The 24,448-nt window shown below is 42.5% G+C and overlaps 1 protein-coding gene and 1 non-coding gene across 2 annotated transcripts in view; one reads left to right on the top strand and one right to left on the bottom strand.

Annotated features, from left to right (window-relative positions):
* The window catches only part of LASP1 (LIM and SH3 protein 1), a 34,934-nt gene extending 10,812 nt beyond the window's left edge, over nucleotides 1-24,122 (bottom strand). The window contains exons 1-2 of the mRNA XM_075277196.1: nucleotides 23,884-24,122; nucleotides 11,320-11,414 (exon numbers count right to left, since the gene is read on the bottom strand). Of these exons, the coding sequence (XP_075133297.1) occupies nucleotides 11,320-11,414; nucleotides 23,884-23,952 (164 nt within the window). The 5' untranslated portion in view covers nucleotides 23,953-24,122. The remainder of the gene's footprint in view (nucleotides 1-11,319; nucleotides 11,415-23,883) is intronic.
* Nucleotides 24,123-24,376: 254 nt separating this feature from the next.
* Nucleotides 24,377-24,448, top strand: TRNAC-GCA (transfer RNA cysteine (anticodon GCA)). Its single transcript has one exon. It is a non-coding gene; the product is annotated as a tRNA-Cys (tRNA).

The following is a 24,448-nucleotide window of genomic DNA, read 5'->3' on the forward strand; positions in this document are numbered from 1 at the left end:
CCAGTCCCAGTATTGTCTGAACTGTACACTACAATACAGTATTTTATTTTACAATAACAAAGCCACTCAATGGCAGGGTATGAGGAAGCTCTGAAGGGGCAATGGAAACTGAGCAACTTAGTCACCAGCGTGTGACCAGTGATCACTGTATGCTAAAAACAGCAACTTTTCTTAAGTTTGCTGTGAAATATTGCCCAAATATTGCCACAAATCTATTGTGGTGCTGTAGCCACACTCCAGGACTGGGTCACTCATACCTTCAGTGAATACAGTCAAACCTAACTGGGGCACCATTTTCCTACCGGCACCGCTATCCATGTGCACTGCTACCATCTCCCAGATTGAGATCCAGGGGCAGCCATCAATTGCTATGACAGCCGAGAGAACCTATTGGCTCTATTATGGGCCCCGCTAGGACTAGAACTAGAGACATTTTACAATATGAAAATGAATCGTTGTTTCAGTTAGTTTGGGTTTACACTATCTTAAAGGGGATGTCCAGCCCTCATATAATGTGGTCAGTACAGCACGGTATAGCCGCAGCCATGTGAAACTGTATGGTGAGTTCAGTTCACAGTTGGCCAGGACATACGGCTAACACCCAGACCATATTTCTTGACCTGTATATGGCCATGTGAAAGGGCCATTAAATAATGTGGACAGCATTTATAGACCACCTAAGTACACGGCTCACTAATATGACATTATTCGAGGAGAAACATGACCAATCTATCGGCAAATCAGCCGCATAGCTCCCGGCGGCAGGGAAGGTAGGAGGGGCAGTAATAATTTAAAGCCCCGAAAGTGTTTTTGCACCGGGCTATGCAGCCGAGGTATTCGATTAAGCATATTCCTCATCTCTAGACCTGTGCATACCCAGGAAACATGAAGTGTATATTTTCAGGAGGTGAGCCTTGTAAATCGTCTCTAGGTAATGTGTAATAACCAGCACACACAGGACTGCCCTCCATTTCCTATAAAAGAGCATATCAGTGTCATCAGATACCTAGAAGAAGCCGCTGCCAAGTGTTTCATTATTTCTCATGTGTTGCAGCCACCTTGTAACGTAAAACCAGACGGCTGCATCTAAGCACACAGCTGGTATCGCTGTCAGTATCAAGTACTTTTAATATTAGGGTGTGTAATACCCCTGCTTAAAGCAGCCGTGCAAACCCCTAGACCTGTAACAGGGTGAAGCATATTAAAATAAAACCACCATACGAATGAGAAATATGGAGCACCAAGGGCAGCTCTAATGCCCTCCTTCCCAGTTCCCTTCTTTGAGTGACAGGGCTAGGTGAACTTTCAGGTTATCTCCCTGTCATTGTCACTGAAAGAAGAGAGAGGGGAAGGCGGGCGTATAGAGTACCGAGAGGAGTAGCATTTTGGAGCAACAGAGCCGCCCTCAGCCCTGAAGTCTCCCTTTAAAAGGGTTGTTTATGAATAGAAAAACATGGCTGCCTCCTTGGCTCAATGAAGCTGAGCTGTAACGTTGCGAGTACACAATCCTGAGCAGCTGCTTGTAAGGCTCACAATTTACTGCTACCGGCTGGGCCACACTGGGACTAACAGCTTGAAACAATGGCAAGTCCAGGTATAGCCGGGCACTTCGGAGTAATGTGGGTGTTACCTGCAGTTGCTAATCCACTCAACTACTAGATAAAATCTGTGGACAGATGTAGCACTGTTTCTCCTGGACAATCCCTTTAAGGGCCTGCAGCTAAAAAGTACAAACTCTGAACCTGTGACCACAAACAGGAAAGGCAGGGGGGAGAATTCTTGTAGCAAACTCCTGCATACTGCTGAGTATTGGGGGGGGGGGGGGGGGGGGGTGTCACATAATTCAACACAAAACTTGCAAAAAAAGTCATAACTCCGTTTACAGGGCTGAAGGGGAGTTTGTAGGATTTAACCCTTTAAAGCCTCCAAAAACAACCTCCTATATCTCAGCTTCATAGTTCCTAATGGTAGCCATGCATGAATCTGGGCTTTAATTAGAATTAATTAGCATTACATTATCCGAACAACTGTCTTGTCCTTCTCTCAATCTCCAGCATTCTCATAGATTTACTGAAGCCGCATAAGACACAATGACATGCCCACATCTCAGTGGGTGGCTTGGAAAGTCACCACACTGACTTTTTGTATCCTGTCCACAGGGTGACAGGAAGCAGCCGGGCCTACGCATAGGTGACCACTTGCAGCATAAGGGGCGTTCCCTCCCTGACCACAGTCACATCCTCCCCATCCTTATGCCTATTTATAGACAGTTGCATAGCTGATGCTTAGTCAGTACAAGGCGTCATAACCCGCAGCAAAAAAATACACATCCTGTCATAGAAATAAGCAAGAAATTGAAAAAAAATGGAGCAGTGAAGCCTGCAGCAGAGTATACTGTGTAGAGTAGGTCTACTGGTACAAAGATCAAGGGGAGATAAGATACAGAAATCGATAACTATGAGGAATGGGGAGGATGGTGCAAAGAGAAGTAGTGGCAAAATGGGCGTTCATTACAGATTCGTCTGACCCCTTATTATATGGGAATGAGCCTTTGCGATGGCTGGTAGCATTGCTCCTCATGTGAACAGGCATCTGACTTATCCTGACAAGAGTTTATTTTAAAAAAATAAAATAAATTAATGCATTAAGTGTGAAACCACACAGCGGGCTTGTATAAAGTGACAATCTGCCAATCGTGCCATACGCATCTAGCGAAGTACGCACAGACGCCTTGAGTGAGTAGGTGCCTGTGGAATGGGTGACGTCCCAAGCTCATAATATTCTCAGATCCCCTGTACACAAAGATATGCAGGATATTTTTGATCCTGGTATTTTATTGTGACACTAGCTGGTACCCGCGACTTCGTCTGCGGTGATTGTAGAAGTGGGTAGATACAGGTGTGGGTAAGGTTTTCGTACTGTGTATAAGGTATGGGATATGAAATGTAACTTTGTATATTGTTTTTGCTGTAATTCAGAGAATACGTGAGACTTTTGTGTTGAAGTTACTTTGTATTTGAGCTGCTATATATACGGTGTTGTGAGAAACTTTACATAGTGACTTTGGGACAGAGGTATTTGAAGTTAACCCCTTCCCGTCGAATAAATGCATTTCTGCGACTTGCTTAGAGGCTTTGGTTTTACGGCGTTCACTGTGCAACCAAAATGACATGTCCCCTGTATTCTGTGTTTCGTTACGATTCCGGGGATACCAAATTTATATGGTTTTATTTACATTTTGACCCCTTAAAAAAATCCAAAACTGTGTTAAAACATTTTTTTTTTTGAAAAGTCGTCATATTCCGACAGCCGTAACTTTTTTATACGTCCGTGTATGGGGATGTATAGGGCGTCTTTTTTTGCGGGGTCGGGTGTACTTTTTAGTTCTACCATTTTCGGGAAATGTTATTGCTTTGATCACTTTTTATTCAAATTTTTATCAGAATCAAAAGAGTGAAAAAACGGCGGTTTGGCACTTTTGACCATTTTTCCCGCTACGGCGTTTACCGAACAGGAAAAATATTTGTATAGCTTTGTAGAGCGGGCGATTTCGGACATGGGGATACCTAACATGTATGTGTTTCACAGTTTTTAACTACTTTTATATGTGTTCTAGGGAAAGGGGGGTGATTTGAATTTTTAATCCTTTTTATTTGTTTTTATATTTTTTTTTACTTTTTTTTTTAACCTTTTTTTTTTTGCATTTATTAGACTTCCTAGGGGTATTGACATGGGTGGGCGGTGTCGCGGATTGTCAGAGCAGTGGGGGTCGGCAAACATGGCTGCTCCGGAGCGTTAAAGAGCGCCTCCTGGAGTATCGTTAAGGTGAGGGGCAAAGTGGTAAAGTATATGTATATGTGATTGTGTGGGGTTAGGGGCTAGGCTGCAGAGGGTAATATGAATTTTGTGGCTTGCTATGGTCCAAAGTGTGTGAGATTGCAGAGATGGTGGTGTGAGTTTGGGTTTTGTGGGGGTCCTGGCACAAACGTATGTGCGCTGTTGTGACAAAAAGTAGCCTATTGCGCAATCGAGTGTAGTGACTATGTTTGTGGAAAATTTCAGCCAAATCGGTCGAGCGGGTTTTGCGTGATTGAGGAACAAACATCCAAACACACAAACTCACAAACATCCAAACTCACAAACTTTCACATTTATAATATTAGTAGGATTTCACAAGCTCTGTCAGGATAAGTCAGATGCCTGTTCACATGAGGAGCAATGCTACCAGCCATCGCAAAGGCTCATTCCCAAACTCTCAAAAGTTCTCTTGACATCTACAGGATTATCAGACAAACCTTCTGCATGGGTACATTCATTTCATCATAGAAACTTCATTTGTATGCCATATAAGGATAAACCCGATCCTCCCCGCACCAGCAATACAGAAAAAAATCTGTCCAGGGCTACACGATATATAATGGAAGACGCCAGCCTGTGACCCAGAAGCCCTGTGACCTGACACAGCAGAGAGAGGGTGAAACTTTCATGTCTTAGGAATGACAAGAATCTGCCTATTCCCCCTCCCCCATCTCAAACTGGTTGCTTGCAGCAATGCCAAAGCAGCCGTAGAGTGCTGACACACCCGGATTAGAGGTTACAACAATGGCAGGGTGTTGTGCACAATATTAAAAATACAACATACAGAATGGTCAATTAGGGCAGGGCAGGTGGGGCAATTTTTTCAACTAGAGGGAAAAAATGTCAGTCTATTTTCACGAGTTTTTGCATAAACCACTGTAGCTGAAAAAAAAAAAAAATCTGCTTAAGTCCCATTGAAATGAATGTGAGAATTGGGAGGCAGATTCAGTCTTAAAATCCGTATATAAAAATACTATGTGAACACACCCATAGACCAAAACTCTTTAGATAAAGTACTTAGTACAGTCATGAAACAATCTTAGTCAGTAAAGAGGTGGCCATGCTTTTTCGACATCATCGTAGAGGCCACATGTGTGGCTAGTCCATCTACCCTGAATGTGGCCGCCACAGCATGGGTCTTGGTCCCAAAGGTGAAACGTAGTCTCCAACAACCATAACCCAGCCCTGGCTCCAATATCCTACTTCTTACTACAATCCACCTTTTGTAGTCTATAAAATAGTATTAATGGTAGTCACACAAGATAGTTGGGCAACAGATAGCCACCATACATATGCAAGCTTGGCTTGGCCCAGCCTTACAAGAGTCCTGAACAGGGAGAGAGGAGGAGACCTCTGCCCGACTTCCCTGGAAAGAACTTGTCTTCCCAAGAGCAAAAGCATCAGACAATTGGATTTGATCTCTCTTGACATCTGCGATTCTGGGAGAGTCGAGAGGCTCTTATACACATTAGATGAAGGCTGATCCAGCAAAAAAATGGCTGCTATGGCAAGCCAACATCTAATGTGTATAGCTAGCTTAAACCTAAGCAGGTGAGCTTTACAGGAGATCTAGCAGTGATCACAGGAACAGACAATGTTGCCGTCAGTGATTCCATTAAAAACGCTACAGTCAGCTCTCTCCAGCCTGAAATATTTGACAACAGGAAACAGAGTCAAACTGCACAGCATATGTGGAGACTTGGGTCTGAGGAGAAGATGACAAAAGCTGCAGTAAACAACAGCTCTAGACGATAATCTCGCTGCATCTGTAACTACTGCCGCTGTTCTGTGGAAGGTGCGGCGTGAAGGGGGGGGACGCGCACTAGCAGACGGCTGGCACACAATTTTCATGGTGAGGGGGCTCAAGTGTAAGTAGGTGGCTGTCGGCACTATACCTGTGATGAGCCAAATCCCACAACATGAAACGTGGGAGGTTGCACCAGCTGTCACTAAAATTGTACCCAAAAATAGCATATAAATAATACAGGTCGTTGCACTCCTTTAATAGGCGAATAGTGATCATTGTCACCAGGTCTAAGGATTATATTCAAGCACAGAAACCATCCTGACATGTAAACGTAAGCATCAATGAAACGTGGAAATAGCATACATATAAAAGCAAACCTTATATCACACTGCTATGGCGGTTACGTTCACATATACATCAGAGTCCATCTCTGCAGTCTAAAATTCTCTGATTAAGTTGACCTGCAAAAATGGACTTTTTATTCCAGCGACTTTAAAAAACAACAGACTAAATTGATAGTGGTCCCCTCTCTCCGTTAGATCACATATAAACAATTATACTCTTTACTATCCATGTCTCAAACAATGGCCGACTTCTTCTGCTGTGACATCACAACTGTTTTAGTCATGAAAACTAATGTGACATGACAATGAGGTTAAGTCAGGATCAATGTTTACAGTGTTGGCCAAAAGTACTGGCACCCCTGCAATTCTGTCAGATAATACTCAGTGTCTTCCAGAAAATGATTGCAAGCACAAACTCTTTGGTATTAATATCTTCATTTATTTTGCTTGCAACGAAAAAACACAAAAGAGAATGAAAAGAAAGTCATTGATCATTTTACAAAAAACTCCAAGAATGGGCCGGACAAAAGTATTGGCCCCCTCAGCCTAATACTTGGTAACACAACCTTTAGACAAAATAACTGCGCACAACCGCTTCCGGTAACCATCAGTGAGTTTCTTACAAGGCTCTGCTGGAATTTTAGACCATTCTTCTTTGGCAAACTGCTCCAGGTCCCTGAGATGTGAAGGGGGCCTTCTCCAAACTGCCATCAAGAGATCTCTCCACAGGTGTTCTATGGGATTCAGGTCTGGACTCATTGCTGCCACTTTACAAGTCTCCAGTGCTTTCTCTCACCACCATTTTCTAGTGCTTTTTGAAGTGTGTTTTGGGTCATTGTCCTGCTGGAAGACCCATGACCTCTGAGGGAGACCCAGCTTTCTCACACTGGACCCTACATTATACTGCAAAATTTGTTGGTAGTCTTCAGACTTCATAATGCCATGCACACGGTCAAGCAGTCCAGTGCCAGAGGCAGCAAAGCAACCCCAAAACATCAGGGAACCTCCGCCATGTCTGACTGTAGGGACCGTGTTCTTTTCTTTGAAGGCCTCTTTTTTTTCCTGTAAACTCTATGTTGATGTCTTTTCCCAAAAAGCTCTACTTTTTTCTCATCTGACCAGAGAACATTCTTCCAAAACGTTTTTGGCTTTCTCAGGTAAGTTTCGGCAAACTCCACCCTGGCTTTTTTATGTCTCTGGGTAAGAAGTGGGGTCTTCCTAGGTATCCTACCATACAGTTGGATGTTAGTCGAGGTTCTTTATCCACCATCTGCACAATCTTGCATTGAAATCTCTCATCAATTTTTCTTTTCCGTCCACATCTAGGGAGGTTAGCCACAGTGCCATTGGCTTTAAACTTCTTGATGACACTGCGCACGGTAGACACAGGAACATTCAGGTCTTTGGAGATAGACTTGTAGCCTTGAGATTGCTCATGCTTCCTCACAATTTTGCTTCTCAAGTCCTCAGACAGTTCTTTGGTCTTCTTTCTTTTCTCCATGCTCAATGTGGTACACACAAGGACAGAGGTTGAGTCAACTTTAATCCATTTCAACTGGCTGCAAGTGTGATTTAGTTATTGCCACCACCTGTTAGGTGCCTCAGGTAAGTAACAGGTGCTGTTAATTACACAAATTAGAGAAGCATCACATGATTTTTCAAACAGTGCCAATACTTTTGTCCACCCCCTTTTTATGTTTGGTATGGAATTATATCCAATTTGGCTTTTTGACAATTCTTTTTGTGGTTTTCCATTGAAGACAAATTAACTAAAGATAATAATACCAAAGAATTTGTGCTTGCAATCATTTTCTGGAAGAAAATGAGTATTATCTGACAGAATTGCAGGGGTACCAATACTTTTGGCCAACACTGTATACATCGTAACGGAATCTGGTAACCCTGCCAAACTCCAAAGAGATTTAGATCAAACACTTGAGATAAGACGGTATCTTTCAGAGCAGTCTATAGCGGCGGTGCATTGATCATGACAGAGACTGGTCCTGTGGTTAGAACAGTTGTGGAACACTAGAGGGGAAGTTTACCGAGTTGTTTCCTTTTTTTTTTGGTGTGTAATTTTTGATAGTACTATTTAAAGGAGTTTCTGGGAAAACATAAATGAAGATCTATGGCCGTAAAAATAAACTTTCAACAAATTTACAGATTCAGCCACCGGCTGTTCATACCCATATATCATGAAGCATTGTCCATAACGGTGGCAATGATTGGTTTCCATATAGTGGTTGCACTGTGCCAAAGTAACACCCATGCAGCCACTAAAAAACATGACGACCTGGAGACGGCCAAGGTGCTTCAACTGACGGCAGCTGAAACCACTTATATTTTAATGGCCGCACACCGTAGATTGAGAAAAGCTGCAGGGCGCCACCATTAAAAATGAAAGGGCTTTTAGCTGTTCGTTTGAAAACCGCATCAATCTCCCTTACTGCACAGATTGCAGTCACATCTTTGGATGCAATGTGCTTGTTCCCTGGAAATCCAGCCTTTATATCACCCGGCCATATCATAACCACCCATAATAATCATAAATTTACAAGCAGCAATAACTTCAATACCAATTGATCAATCATTACCCAATATTAATCCCCATTCACATTAGGTTTGGGTTATACGGCAACTTTCATTGCGCAACCAAACATTGCCGGGTCACCATGCAACTTATTCACTAATGTTAATGAATGGGACCACACTGGCTGCTACAACTAACTTTTAGTTGCTGCTCAAATCATTGCTCATTCTTTTTGTGGCTAGAAGTCATGGTCGTGGCAACCTAGAGGTCACAACGCAACCCCATTGATGGAGTAATGGGAGTCATAGCCAAAGTCATCATGTAGCCCTAACCTAACATAGCTAAAGTGGCGCACTGAGCCCCAACTTTTCTGTGTTAGGGAGCTGTAAGCATGTGTGTCACAGTAAGGTGCAGTATTATATTCTCTTCTAGAAGCAAAGCTTCTGGGGTAGAAGACTTTTCACATTAAAAAAAAAGCACAGATCTGTAATTTTGCCATGTGCATAATGACTTCGTTCTCATCTATGGAGTATATAGATCACTTCTCAAATTCTCAAAGCCCCAGAAAACTCACAAGATAGTGTTTCACTTCAACAAAGAGGATCTTGTTTGTGCGAAGTGTATGGTCCAGTTTTTTGTATTATGCTATCTGTCCACAATAGGGCCCATGTATAAAAAGTTTCAGAGCATAAGCTGGTGCCGAAAACCAGGGCTTTGGATTCAGACTCACCGAGTCAGAAAAAAGTGACCAGCTGTGGATTGGTGACAGCAGCACATACTGTACAATTGTGGTATATTAAAAGCTTCTGGCCACCAGGAGTAGCAGGATACACTATTGAAGGTAAAGACATGGTGCAGTTTGTCACACGCATACTCTACATGTATAGTGTATGTGACAATCTAAAAAAAGATGCTACTGTTCTGTCTCTTTTAAGGCACCCGTGCTGTATTTTAGCCTTCAGCGAGCAGATGCCAAGCTGCATAAAAGTGACATTGAAATGTGCTGCAATATATCTTATGTCTGTGGTACCATAATCTCTGCAGTCAATGAAAATCCATGCCCAGCTTGTACCACTTATGTGCAAATTCTTTTTATAGTTTTCTGCACCCACATAGTAACACTTAGTGAAGCAGTGTATTACAGCCTGGCTAATGTAAATGTCTATCAGAAGTGGTCAAATGTGTGTGTATGTGACAGGACACCATTACCACAGCGTGGAGCCGTATTCAATGTCAGACATGCGCTCCCTATTGAATACCAATTAGGCCTAGCAGACTAAGACCAATCCACCCTGTGATTTGCAGGCCTAAAAGACCATCGGTACTACTGGAGAGTGAGCACTGGAAGCGATGGCCGCCTGGCCCTTCTCTCTACATATGCCAACCACTTGAATTAATGTTGTTACAAGAGCTCTACAATTCTCGCCATCTTCATAATTGGCGTACAGGGAAGCTTTCTCAGTTCATGGACATTAACTGTGTAAGTAAACATGGCGCGCCTTGGTAGAAATAATAGTTAACACAGAACCTGGGGACAATAGAGGGAGTGGTACAACAGAAAAATGGAGGTGTTACCATGACAACCAGAACGCTGCTTTCATTCTTAAATGGGCCTGAAAGGTGATGATGTGATGGTAAACTGGTTAACCTTTTCTTTATATCCGTTTTACTAAATCTATTCTAATCGGGCAGATTTATTATCATGTCTAAGAGAAAAACGCTCTTTGTCGCATAACCAACCAATCTGTATTTTGCTGTTGAAAAATTAAAGCTGCGCTGTGTTTGGTTGCTCTGGACCAAAAAGCAGAGATTTCATCATTTAGGCTGGTTGTACGTGACCGGCCCGATGTCATCTGTGTACCGTCCGGGCACTGGCTATGCTTCTGCGGAAAGAAATAGGACCCGTTGTATATTTTGCGGCAAGCACACATTACTGTGCAATTTACGGTCTTGTGTATCGGCCCATAGAAATGAGTGGGTCACTGTGCTATCCGGGAAAAACCCAAATAGCACACTGATCATTTATATGGTCATCTGCAAGGGGCTAATAAATCTGGTCTGATGCGTTGGCGCATGGACTTGGACAACAAGCACTAAAAACATAATTTTAGTAGAGGACTGTAGTCCTGTGGGGAGGTAGAGGACTATGATGTTTAGATTCAGGGTCCAGGAGAAACAGCCGACATACCTTCTGTATTTCTCAAACTAAATAAATCTGTGTGAAACCGTCCTTAAAACCCTCCCACCTTCAAACCAGCCAATATTCAGATATCAAGAAATGTCCCTCACTATTTTCCAATTTAATGGCCACAAAACCGCCAAAGAACCCTCATCGTAAGATACATTTGCCCCTTCAACGAAAAGGGAGGTATAATTATGGCTGCCATTACAGACCCCACAGGAGAAGTAGTACAGCCTTCCTATATCAGTTTTATTACGCGGTGATATGGGGCAAGGGAATGAATAAGTAAATCTGTCACAACGGCGCCCCCAGCGGGAGTTATTAAATTGATAATATAGTGCCACTTGCAATACCCTTCAAAGCTGTAAAGGAAACAATTTTTTGCAGCCTGGGCAGAAGATACACCCATGTCAAACAGTTTCAATTTACTGCCTTGCCACAGGGCGTCTATTATAAAATAAAAAGGATGGCCCTAAGCCATGTTACAATATAACTGATAAAAGGATGTATGTGTAAGTATGTAGTGAGTGGCACGGCCCCTGTACAAGCAGCACTGTGTGCTCCCCTCGCATGGTACTGAGCGCACAGTGCTGCAGTGCTGTGCAGTGACGTGTGAGCTGCTGAGAACTGACTACACATTTGGTCATTTGTCACTCACGCGCTACAGTATGGCTTCTTGTCGTATCCCTTGTAGTTCTTCATATTCAGGGTCATCTTGCAGATCTCGCAGTGGAAGCATGCTTTATGCCAAAACTAGGAGAGAAGAAAATACATATAGGTGACCTAGATTCACAGCCTGCGCCAAATGGTTTGGATTTCAATCTCATTTCAAGAAATGAATGTGGGTAATAAATCTTATAAGCCGAAACACTGGATTAATGGAGATGTAATAGCATGTGCTGGCGAAGGAGACAACCAGCAGGAATAAAGCCTAGGATGTAACACTGCATGCACATGAGTATGAGATGTGTAGACATCATAACTGTGTGCAGAAAGAAATATGTTGCTTTATGTAGATATAACATGTAAAATGACCTCAGGATTAGATCACAAATTGGAATATTGCATAAAACAGATACATACTTCACATACGGTAACAGAAATAAAAGCTAAAAGATTGGCCGAAATCTGGCCCTGTAATATAATAGCAAAAAATAAAATAAAAGACCAATTGGTGCACATGATAAAAAAAAGAATCTCCAGAATTTTTCTTACTTCTCCTTATTAAGATCCATTTCCCTATATGGCAGAAAATATGCACAAAACATGGGCCAAAAATACATCTGCATATTAGAAAAATGAGGTAGTATAAAACCGATATAATATCCAGGTTGTTGTTTTAACCCCCATGCTTTCCACTGCAGCTCTACTTTTGTTTCAGAATGTAACTCTCTCAAGACAAACAGAAGACTATTCTTTGCAACATGTCTAATAGAAGCAATAACACGTTCACTCTGGTTCGGTACTTAGATACAAAGCTAGGGCAATAAACTGAATCTTTGTCCCAGGTTAAAAGCCTACCTACGTCTATCTATTTCTCCTAGTGCACTGGGCATGGCTCTCTACATATTACAGAACATTACATTAACTGCTCAACAATGCCATAAACTACATTGACAGTACAAAGCGAAGCAACTAGAAGCTGGTAGAAGTGAGAGCTGTCCCTCTATGACTTTAAAACATTTGAAGAGCTCAACGGAAAAATGGCCTAAGTCCAAAAATCAATATTGTGAGAAAAACGAAATTTAAAGTTTTAGCCTAAAGCAAACGGGCATTATTGTGGAATATATCTATCCAATGTAATCAGCTAATGAACACCGTTAATCCTAATCATAAATTGTATTATTTATTAAAAAAATTGCAGCTTCATGTATAAATATTATTTATTTAATATTATTAATTACTATTATTATTAAACGATGAAGAATAATAATTACCTGCCTCCCTTTTCGGCGCTAAATATGTGCAAAAGTCGATTTAGAGCCTTTTAAACAATAAGACAAAGTTTTTACACTAATATAAACAACAGACCGGAAGTCACGATTTCAATGAAAAAATGACCAACAAGAGTGAAGTAAGTAAGTTTGTATTGGACTTAGGCCATTATTCCATTGAATGTAAATTCTTCTGCATTGAAATATATGGACTTAGGTCATTAATCCTAGGTACCTTGTAAACCCAATGCATAGAACGAGGTACAAAGAAGCTTTCTAGGTAATAATTTGAAATATGACAAAATGTGGACTTAGGCCATTTTTCCGTTGAGCTCTTCATTTGTAAATCCACATCTACTACAAAAGTCCAAAAGAGCCCAGAGAACAAGTAAGGACCATATACTGTCATTTATCAGACGCCTATAAAGAGATCACAATTGTAATGGTGCAATCAATTGTCAGCGACTCACAATCATGCAATCAGTTTGCCGCCATGTAAAGATCAACTGTCAGAGCACCAAGTGGCGCCATGTCCTGCAGACCCTGATGTACAGTACTATGCACTCATCTTTCCACTCAATCAGAATAAAAACGGATACAGATAAAGTGATCGGTCGGAAGATCTGCCATTTTTGATCTGCTAGCAATCTTGGGAATGGAGAAGCTTGCTGTTGCGATAACTTTAAGACTAAGGGCCCACGTAGTAAAATGCAGAAAAAAATGCAGCCGAAATGCACTGTGGTTTTTTTCCGCTGCATTTTCATTGTGTTTTTGCTGCATTTTTCTACCCTCATTAAATGTAAAGCGAAATGACTGGTGTTCCCACAAGTAAAATGGACATGTTGCACTTTTCCGCAGCATTTTATTTCCCCAATGTGTGGATTGGATTAGCAAGTATCTCATTCACTTGGTACGGTAAAACACAGCACTTTTTTCTGCAGCAGACAACAAAAACTGTGTTAATGCAACATAGGGCCTTAGGCTAAAGGGGATTTCCAGGATTATAATACGGATGACCTATCATTAGGCTAGACCATCAATATTAAATTGGTCTGGGCCTCTGGGGTCTGAAAGGAGTGTCTGGACAAACCTTGTGAATTCGCGAGATCTCATAGGGTTCACCCAACAAATACTCAACTCCACAGAAGTCTACTGGGGGTGGGAGTAGCAGGCTAAAAAGTAATTAGAATCAAGGTAAAATGCCCAGTTAATCGTGATTTTATTTCGGCTACAATGGCCCAGTCCTATCATGACCTACCCTAAGGACAGGTGATCAATAACCCCTTTAACCTATGAGATAAGCGGTGCCTGGCAGACAGGCTCCTAAAATAATATGCCCATTGGCTGCACTGAATGATCACGTTTACAAGGGAGTCAGGGAATATGGAAGACAGATAGCCATAAACGTATCGGGTGAAAATTGGGTAATATAATATTCCATTTACAAACTCATACCATGTGCATCGTAGTCCGACAACCACCTTTCCCAACTTTGAGAGGGTCATTTCACATTTGCTGTGAGACTATGGTCATCCATGTAGTAAAGGTATGGCTGAAATACAGCTCTGAAAATTCCCATATCCAAACAGTATACAGCATGGCGTTACATGTACACTCCTAGGGCGCGGGTCTTATGATAGTGCTTACATTATTCTCAGCCGAGCAAAGACAAAAGCGGCACACAGTTATAAGGACGGGTACCTATACCAACTGGAATAAGACAGTAGACTTTAATGCATTTAGTAACCTATTTAATATAAGGCGTGACCCAAACCATTCAAGAAAATGTTAAGATGTCTTCCAACAAGGTCACAGTAAGGTAATGAGGAATTTGGCACCCCCAGGTGAGTGTTGTCTGGCCTGCTCACGCAGGGTGTGTATATCTATGAACTTAGTCACAGGAAGGCTGGGAATGTTGACGCAACGCTCACCTCAGAGGAGAGACATAAAAGGAAATGGCTTACATACACACACATACTTCTCTTTACGGGTGCACCGTGACTAACGTAAGGGTGACATTATCATTCGGGATCTCCTCACTGCACTGTTATGTCTCTTCTTTCAGTACTTTCTGGAGGCTTGATGACAACCACACATGGAAGCCATTACAATCTCCTTAAAGCACTGCAGACCCAAAACGGCGTTTATATCTGCCCTGTTACACAGTCACATCCCCTGGCATGCTGATGCATCAGGCAGCTCAGTATGAACAGCTGTAGATCCTTTCCAGACATCTGTCTGCCATTAGTTAAAAAAAAATTACGGAACAAAAAAATCTGAACGCTCATTCTGCAACAATATTTCCCCTTCGGAAACATCCTGGATTGCTGTTGCAGCGATCACTACCTCACAATGTCCGACACGGCTACAACAAGGTTAACAGCTGACAATGTGGAAAAATGCTCGGATAGTGTCTAAAGGGATTCTGATCCGGAACGGATATGTTGGTACCACCAAATAGTACTGTAGGTCTGGGTATATTCACACATGGCTGATGTGTTGTAGACATTCCAGTGCAAATTCAATCAACTCATCTGAATGTATTTTTTTGTGCAACATTTCTGCCATTTGTGAATATGCTCTTATGGCCAAGCAAACACCTCTGCTTCTCTTCTTATATTGGCACAACTGGAAAAATAATAGCAATATGTAATGAAAACCATTGGGGCGACGACCGCCTGAGAAGTCAACATGGGCAGCATAGTCTACCTTGTCAGAAGTGTGTATATATATATATATATATATATATATATATATATATATATATATATATATATCTCCATTGAAATGCATACTTAATCGGGAACCCATCCCAAGCATACTTGCAGATTGCCTAATATACTCCCACCCCACTGATATGGATGCCCCAGACGGTCTATACCAGCCAGTCCCTGCATGCATTTCGGAATATCAAATACCAAGACAGGTTAGAATTTGCCAACAGTTATCTAATGTGTGAAGGGTTGCCTTAAGGCCCCTTTACATAGGCCAATGAGGCGACTTGACCCCCTCCCCATCCTGCATCAGCTCCTATAATAGGCCTTCAGCAAGATTTACAGCAAGTCAGAAAATCAATTATATCCAAGTAATGGATCTGTACTAGTAAAATAGAAAAAAATAGGGTCTTATTTGCTCAGTCCCATAAATAGATAAGGTGTTGCCTTAAATGGTTAAAAAAATCTTGTGTGAAGTACACAGTTGTACTATAGTTATATAGAGCCATAAATGGCCACTCCGACATGCAACATTTATTAAACCCTACAGGCTAGATTACTAATGGTTGCCAGGCCGTCAGCTGAGTCTGTATGAACGACCCACCATCAAATTAACTACAATGCCCAACTACAAAGAAGTGCATCGAGTCTGTGCGAGATAGCCCATGACTGGCCAAAAGTGGATGATCACACCAAACATTGATATTCCTGGCCACCGTCTCGCCAAAAATATCCAGAATGGCCAATCTGTTATTGGTAGACTAAAGTAGTAACATGTCAACAGGACTGTAGGCACACGCCATTTGACAGACAAAAATCATTGTTTGGCAGGCTTTTGGAAGAGATTCTGTGTAGTGACATAAACCACCATGATGGGTACATGGACCGTCTATTGTTTCATGCTTTATGGGCCCACTGGCACTGTATGGGAGTCTTTGTATTTCTTGAGGCAATGCATATAGGCACATATCCCTCTGTAATGACATACATTAAAACCTCTTTTAGACCACCACTCAAAATTTTATTTAAAAAAAAGTGGTCTTCAGAGGGCGACCGTCACAAAGAAAATGGTTAATGTGAAAATGTAAAAATAAGTCACAGAATAATGTGGCCTGGGTAACGGGATGATCTTCATCTGGGCTTTATATAAACTATACCGGAGTGTCCCTTCATACATCACAGTACGTACAGTATGGAGGCACCGTATATCTAATCCAGGTAATAGTAACGCATAACATGGTGACATGAATGATCACTGTGTGTATTAACCGTATACCCAGGTGTCTCTGCAAAGGACTCTTTCCAGGTCAGAGAAGTGCAAAGCTGTTACAAGCTGTCCAATCATATTACACAGTACACTGCGGAGATCTGCTCTGGAAAATAATGACTCTGCAATGCTCTGTAGGAGAATCCCCCTGCACGGCATCACCCTTACAGGCCTACAGCCGTCCTATATGTATACAGTAAGCATACAACCAATCTTTGGTGACTGCCGCCAGGTACGTGCTACACCTAAAGTTCCTTAAGCAAATAGGTATTGTGCGACCTGAAAGGCAAACACTTTGTTACAAACATTAGCTTTGCCATGTTCCACACGTATTTACGTAGGCCTACACTGATTTCCACCTAAGGCTCTGTTCACACTAGCATTATAATTTCTCTTTTTTTAAAGAATCTATAATAGAAGTGAAGTATAGCTTGGACTTCTAATGGAATCTCTTAGCTTCTTAGACTACTACAAGAGACTGTTATTCAGCATGTTATCCTGACGGAATGTAAGGATGAGGTCTGTGTGAACAGAGCTTAAGGCTGGTCTTACACGACCGTAATGATTCTACGGTCCGCATGTTGCCGATCAGAAACACTAGTTGCTGATCGGCAACATACACTCCACAGATGTCCGTGTCCTGCCGCACTCGCCCATAGAGTTCTATGGGCGAGTCCGTGCAGTGCCGCAATTCACGGGCATTACGGACATGCTCTATAAATTACGGCCCGGCCACACCTCAGATAAAATATCCAGTGGTGTACGAGGCCGCATTGACTATAACGTGTCTGCAAATGGTCCGCAATTCAAAACCCTCAATTGCGGACCATTTGCGGACTTACATTACGGTCGTGCAAGACCAGCCTAAGGAAAGCTTTTAAATAAAACCACAATCATATGTTTCTTATAAGGTGAAGGCCAGGACCGTTACACTTTATCTTATACCTTCAGACAGGGATAGCGCGTAGAAACAGAACACGACATTATTATACCCAATTAATTATTAATATGTGTCCTTAAAGGGGTTATCCGGTTTCCAACATTGTAGCTTATCCTTTGGACATCCGACATCCAGGACCCCCAGAGATGATTAGTACAGAGACCATGAACCATGCTGCTCACCCGCCGTACAAACTGTAGCGATGAGTGTAGGTACTGCAGATTTCTATGGGACAGCGCTGCAGGACCCGCACTCACAGCTAGTTTGTCCCTTGTAAATCGGGGCTACTTCTTGCTTGCAGTTTTAACCAATAAGGAAATGAGTTCTTTAGGGAAATGGCAACACCGTCAGTAATTGGTAATACCCTCATTACTCCAAACAGATCATTTGCATATTGACAAAAACTGCAATATCATATACCAGAATGCATACGGTCCTGACACTGATGCTCATCTCTTGTAAGGCTGTACATACACTGAAATTGGAGGACGGCAAAGTTCTGATGTTCTTGTCTTGCCATGTGGCTGCTGACAGTGTGGCGGGCATAGATCCAACAATTAGGATACTTGCAATACACAAACATTTTCCTATACGTAAGGGTAAGTGGTAGCCATCTATCTCCTGTACACCCACCGTATGAGCAATGAACATGTTTCAACCAAAAACCCAAAACCTCTTCTGCAAAGGTGCTTTATAAGAGAGGCTGAGAGTGTTGTACAGTTGCCTTGGCAACAATGTGGGGCGATCTGCCGACCGTCCATGTTTATTTCAGTGGATGAAGAGGAATGAGCTGCTGCCAGACCCCTCGCCGGTAGAAATAAAGGATAGGCCATATTGTAACCCACCCCCCTCTGTCAGCAGAGGTCACCATATAAAATATCAATAGGCAGTCTTCTCGATAGCTGTATGGTTGGTCGTCCTTTGTATCTAACATCTGGGAAAATCTGGACACACTAAATATTTATGGCCATTGGGTGACGCTACCACCAGCTTATGGGCTTGTTGGCAGAGTATTCACTTACAGCAGCACCTCTATGGCACCATTGTGCTGCCACTCGTTAGGGCGCCATTCTAGCCCCTGCCTGGAAGTAGTCATTTCCTGACGGGTACAGGAATTCAATCACCTGGCACAGCAGTCGCCATATCAAGGAGATTACAGAACTGTTATACTTGGACCTGTTCTAAGGAAAACACCCAAAAGGTCAATATATAGCTACTGTATACTTCACAGTCTGGCTGGTATGCCGAGTGTGCCACACTAAAGTGGATACAAGTATAGACTTCATGCCACATGGTTGAGTTATGATGATATGGGTCTCTTCTATATATGTACACAAAGAGTGTTTTTACGCATGGATTACAAGGCGCTGGGTATTGCGTGCTGTATTACTGGTGTGGTTGGTACGAAACAGGAAAAGTCACACATTTTTACACAAATCCTGAAATTTGCAACTTTTTTTTCTGCACATTGTACACCAGATAACTGGCGTAAAAAGTATAATAAATCTGGCCAAGCGTGCCTTTGGGTATAGAAAATGAACCCAAAAATCACTAAGTGAACCGCCACAGAGAGCATGTGGACTCGGTATTATGTTATACATACCATAAGAACAGGATAGAAAATGCACACTATGGATGGTATCTTACTGATCCATAACATGGCCATATCCATGAGGCCCATGACAAATTATTATTATTAGATTATAGTATAAAGATTACCAAAACGATGACTACAAAGCTGATAGCTCTGCCCATTTCATGGTTATTAGAGCCCTCGGTTTTGTATGGTGTATGAGGCAGTACAGCAAACCGATCATTCTGTCATTGATCCCCATGCCTATTTGTTCAATGGCTTCATCCAGTTTCACTGTAGGTTGTAAAATAAGAGGTTTCTGCGGCGAGGTCTCTGTGGAATAGCCAGTTTGGCCACTAGAGGTCAACAGAGGTGACTACAATATGTTAATACATGTTAAAGGGATTGTCCAAGGCCTTTTTATTGATGACCTCTCTTGCAGATTGCTAGGGGCAACCTCATTATTATTATTGTTTATTTATATAGTACCATTAATTCCATGGTGCTTTACATTTGGGCATTACATACAGTACACAGAATATACAGGTAGATATAATACTAACAGTGACCGACTGGCACAGTGGGGTAGATGGCCTTGCCCGCGAGGGCTTACAATCTATGGGACTTCATTGACAGGGCTGTTCTTCTCCCCATTCAGAATGGAACAGTGGTAGGACAGACAAGCGCCTGGTTCAATCCTTTCAACAGGACTGCCGTAGACAGCAAACATACAGCGTTTTATTAAAGCGAATGGAACAGAGGCACGCTTGTCTAACCACTACTCCATTCAGAATAAGGGAGCCTTCGCATGGAGTAAACGCGCGTGTATTTTTGCAAAATACACATGTAAAAATAAGACTCCCATTGACTTCAATGATATTTTTACACGTGTAAAAATATGCCTGTAAAATGTCATTGAATTCAATGGGAGTCTTATTTTTACACGTGTATTTTGCAAAAATAAACGCGCGTTTACTCCGTGTGAAGGCTTCCTCATCAGGCTGCCATGGAGTCTCTGTAGATTCTGTCTAAAATCAGTATTTCAGATCAGAATATAATATAACCTCAGGTGTTTGGAGTCGTGTGCAGGCTGACCCAATGGACGGAATTGCCTAAAAATTTATGTGTGTGCTAATCAAGGCTCCAAATGATGGCTCCAAATGATGCCATATCATCCTTCACTTATAGGTTCTCACTTAAAAAAAAAAAAAAAAGCAGATGTTTAACCTACACGTATGTACGTCTGCACGCATGCGTTTGTGTGTGTATACAGTATATACGGTATGGAGTATTGTAGTCTACAGCATACATTTTTATTTTTGTGATATATTACTGTGCACTAGTCAGATGGAGGACAAAATCTATCTAATGCAACTCTATGGACGTGTTTCGCGTGTAAAATGTAGGACTACAGTACCCAGGGCCGCCCAGTAAAAATCTATTCTGGGGGCCCCCATTGTATGACATGTAAATATTGCCTGACCCCAATTTGCCAAGATAAAACTTTTTCAACACTATCTTGCTGCCAAGTCCTTGTTCCTATCAGTAGGTCCAGGCTCTTACCCTAGATTAGGGCCCTTAGGGATACATGCCTACACAGCAGTAGGGCTCAGGCAGCAGTAAGATTATTTAATGGGGACCCTCCAACAATGCTGAGCGAGGATACCGGTAGACTTTCCTATGCACCTAGATGACATCTCAGCCACCCTATACATATAATAAAATGGGAACTTAATGGGAAATAATCTACCCAGTTTCTTATGTGGTTGCATGGGTTAAGATGCTGTATGCTGTCCATCTGTATGTAGTACTGAGAGTTTAGTGTGCTGAGGGACCACCCTGGATCAGGGGCAACTAGGGATTTCACCTGTGGGCCAGTCCGAGCAAATACATCAGGGGCTTTCTCACAAACCAAATGTGTACCACAAATGTGATGTGCACCCAGACCCAGCAGCAAGTGACCTCCAAATGTTGTTGTCTTCTGCTAGACCACTGGGGCCCTATTTTTTTGTCAAAATCTGGACCCACAATATGATTCTCTGGTCTAGTCCAACCCCCATTTTATTTAATAGACAATGCCGATAAAATATTTGCACAAGGAATATAACTATATTTTAGTATTACAATGACTCCAAACATGGGTCACCATAGAACGTTGCGACAATGTAGATTCAGCTGACTGGAGCCACAAGGGTCTGGATGTTGTAGCCATAATACAGATGTCTGGTCGTATTATGGCCGTGTGAAACAGACGGTGGATACAATAAACAAATGAGCAATGAATAAAGCAGCAATACATGGGAGACACTGAGCAACTCAATAGACTGAAGCTGGAAAACAGCCGTTAATGCATCTCCTCACTGCAGTCTGTCTTCCCATCTATCCCCCATGAGACTCCTGAAGAATTCCAACTCCAGCAAGCATTAACCAGAGGAAACTTATTGTGCAACAGGTCTGACCGTGAAATACGTGCACATAAGACGACTTAAAGAAGACATAAAGATGCAACATCAGACATAGACAAACACACACAAGTCTCTATTCACATGAACGGAAGCTAATCACAAAAGGAGACGTTTAGCAAGGGGAGGGGGTGGGGAGATTGCTGCAAGATTTTTTAGCCCTGGGAAAATGAACTCCAAGGGTCAAACCCAGCAAAGGGTGGGGTCCATGAATTGACTTAACCCCTCTAGGAACACAGATTTCCAACAATCCTAAGTATACAGAACTGGATATTATCACCCCACCCCCTATAGTTCAGGTGAGGCCTGAATACAAAGGTAGGCCGGTCCTGGACTATGTAGTATCTGTGTGAGACGCACCTTGACTAGAAGTTACATTTATTCCCATATCACTAATACGTAAGGGATTAAGATTTATTACAATCACTATGACTAGTAAAGCCGCACGATATACCACTACAATACATACGCTGTTGTATTTGGGGGTCTAATATCTGTGTATTTGGGGGGAGGGGAGAAATTCCTCAGCAGTGAGACACAGTGCTATAAGCAAGCGAGGCAATCAAACGGTTAATTCTGGGAAAATTAGTGTTGTGCAGTTGATGCCAGGATGGTCTGACTTCCGCATACATGGCTGCTAGTGAGGGGAGGGCGGAAGCCATCATTCACACGGGGCTAAGAGAGGGGCATCGCTCGCAGAAAGCATATTCACATAGAGGGGCATTGTGCTTGTAAGAATAAAGCTGGCCATACTTGAAGGGATGCCGAAGACACAGCCCTAAGAAAGAGGAGTGACTGCAATAAGGCACTCAGGAAGTGCGCCACCCATCAGCAGCCTGTTACATTGTGTACTGCACTAACGGAACTGATAGATTAAAGGAGAAGGACAGTCATTCATTGTTCATACATTGTATCCAGTGTATATAATGTGATACAAGACTTGACTGTAGATATATGGAGACGTATACCATCTATGATAGATTCTATATCTTATAGAAGAGCATTGCTTACACTCACTCAATTACTGCCATATACAGCACAATAGGCCGCAGCAGGTCTGCAGGTAAGCAGATACCTGGAGAGACCTGTAGCTCCCCCACATGACAGCAGGGCGGCATACGATGGTGGGTGAGGGCGACAGCTGCTGCACATGGTCATCTGGTAATTGGGCCCTTACAGGAAGACGTTCAGTGCACAATGAATTGGAGACACCTATTAGGGTAATGGGATCGGAGACTATTGTATTATACAGCACGCAGGAGGTTAATTAATAGAGCCGTCTGTGTGTACAAGTGGGAGTAGCAGCCTTGTGTCTACACCGTGCCAGGCCATGGCAGCCCAGGGTCATACTGCAGTACAGTATATACAGTAACAGCTATTATTGGAGATGCCCAACACTACCACACATGCACCAATCTGCCCAAAAACATTTGGGCAAGGTATGAAATGCTACACTCATTTTTAGTTGCCCTGGAACAGACAAAAATGAATAAATAAAAAATAATATATATATATAAAATTTTTATCTTATGAAAGACGGCCTGTACAGAGAAGTGTGCCAAAGCAGGTCTGGATGGCATTGTAGAAATATCATGTGATAGGCCTGGGCAGGTATCACACCTGGCTGACTGGAGTATATATTATATATACCTCTATCATTCATTGTAATGTCATCCGTCAATGTAAGATACAATGTGCATATGCATATATATATATATATATATATATATATATATATATACACACACACACTCTATTTGGTGTACATGTATACATTTATATGATATGTCTATGATGTACATACATCGGATGTAGATAGAGCAATCTATACTGTACACACATATATATAGATCAGTGTATATGGTATATATATCATCTGTACACACATGGCATATACATGCAGAGGTGACATACACCGCACCATTCTCCAGTGCTGGCTGTACAGTATGGCTACTGCTATGGCTAGTAGTGTGTCTATTTCTAGTAGCACCTATAGCTAGTAATACCTATGCCTAGTAGTGTCTATGGCTTATGCTATGGCTAGTAGTACCTATAGCTAGTAGTGCCTATGGCTAGTAATATCTATGGCTGACAGTGCCTATAGCTAGTAGTGCCTATGGCTTATGCTATTGCTAGTAAATATATATAGCTGATACAAGCCATAGCACTACTAGCTATAGGTACTAATACATATGGCTGATAGTACCTATAGCTAGTAGTGCCTATGGCTAGTAGTGCCTATGGCTGATAGTACCTATAGCTAGTAGTGCCTATGGCTAGCAGTGCTATGGCTGATAGTACCTATAGCTAGTAGTGCTATGGCTAGCAGTACCTTGTCCAGGCAGTTGACTTTCTCAGTCGGGTAGACAATCTTGCCGCAGCGGGCACAGCTCGGGTTCATTGTGCCAGGTAATAGAGGTGACAGCAGCCGCTAGTGTATGACAGTCTCCCGGGCTAGGTGTCAGGACGTGTGCCCTCTCCGCTTTCCTCCTGCAATCTCGCCCTCTCTCCCCAGCAGTCTCTCGCCGTCTCTTTGCCGCGCTATCGGTGACAAACACAGGAGGAGGGTGGGGGTGTCGGGGGCGCGCACATCCGCGGCGCACACAGTGGGCGGTTCTGTCCGGGGGCGCGCAGGTTTCCGCTGTCAGGGACAGATCGCACTCTGTACAGATTACATTCACTGTGCGGTTTCTGTAATAGATATCCGCTGAGTGTGCACTGGCTATAAGAAATCTACCTATTTACAATTGTATATGTAAAATTCCGCGTATTGCAAGTCAGTATACGCTGCTCTATAGTGTTGGTTCCAAAGCCGTCCATGCACAGGGGGTATAGCTCAGTGGTAGAGCATTCGACTGCAGATCGAGAGGTCCCTGGTTCAAATCCGGGTGCCCCCT

This window comes from Leptodactylus fuscus, chromosome 6, assembly GCF_031893055.1.
Source record: "Leptodactylus fuscus isolate aLepFus1 chromosome 6, aLepFus1.hap2, whole genome shotgun sequence".
NCBI lineage: Eukaryota > Metazoa > Chordata > Amphibia > Anura > Leptodactylidae > Leptodactylus > Leptodactylus fuscus.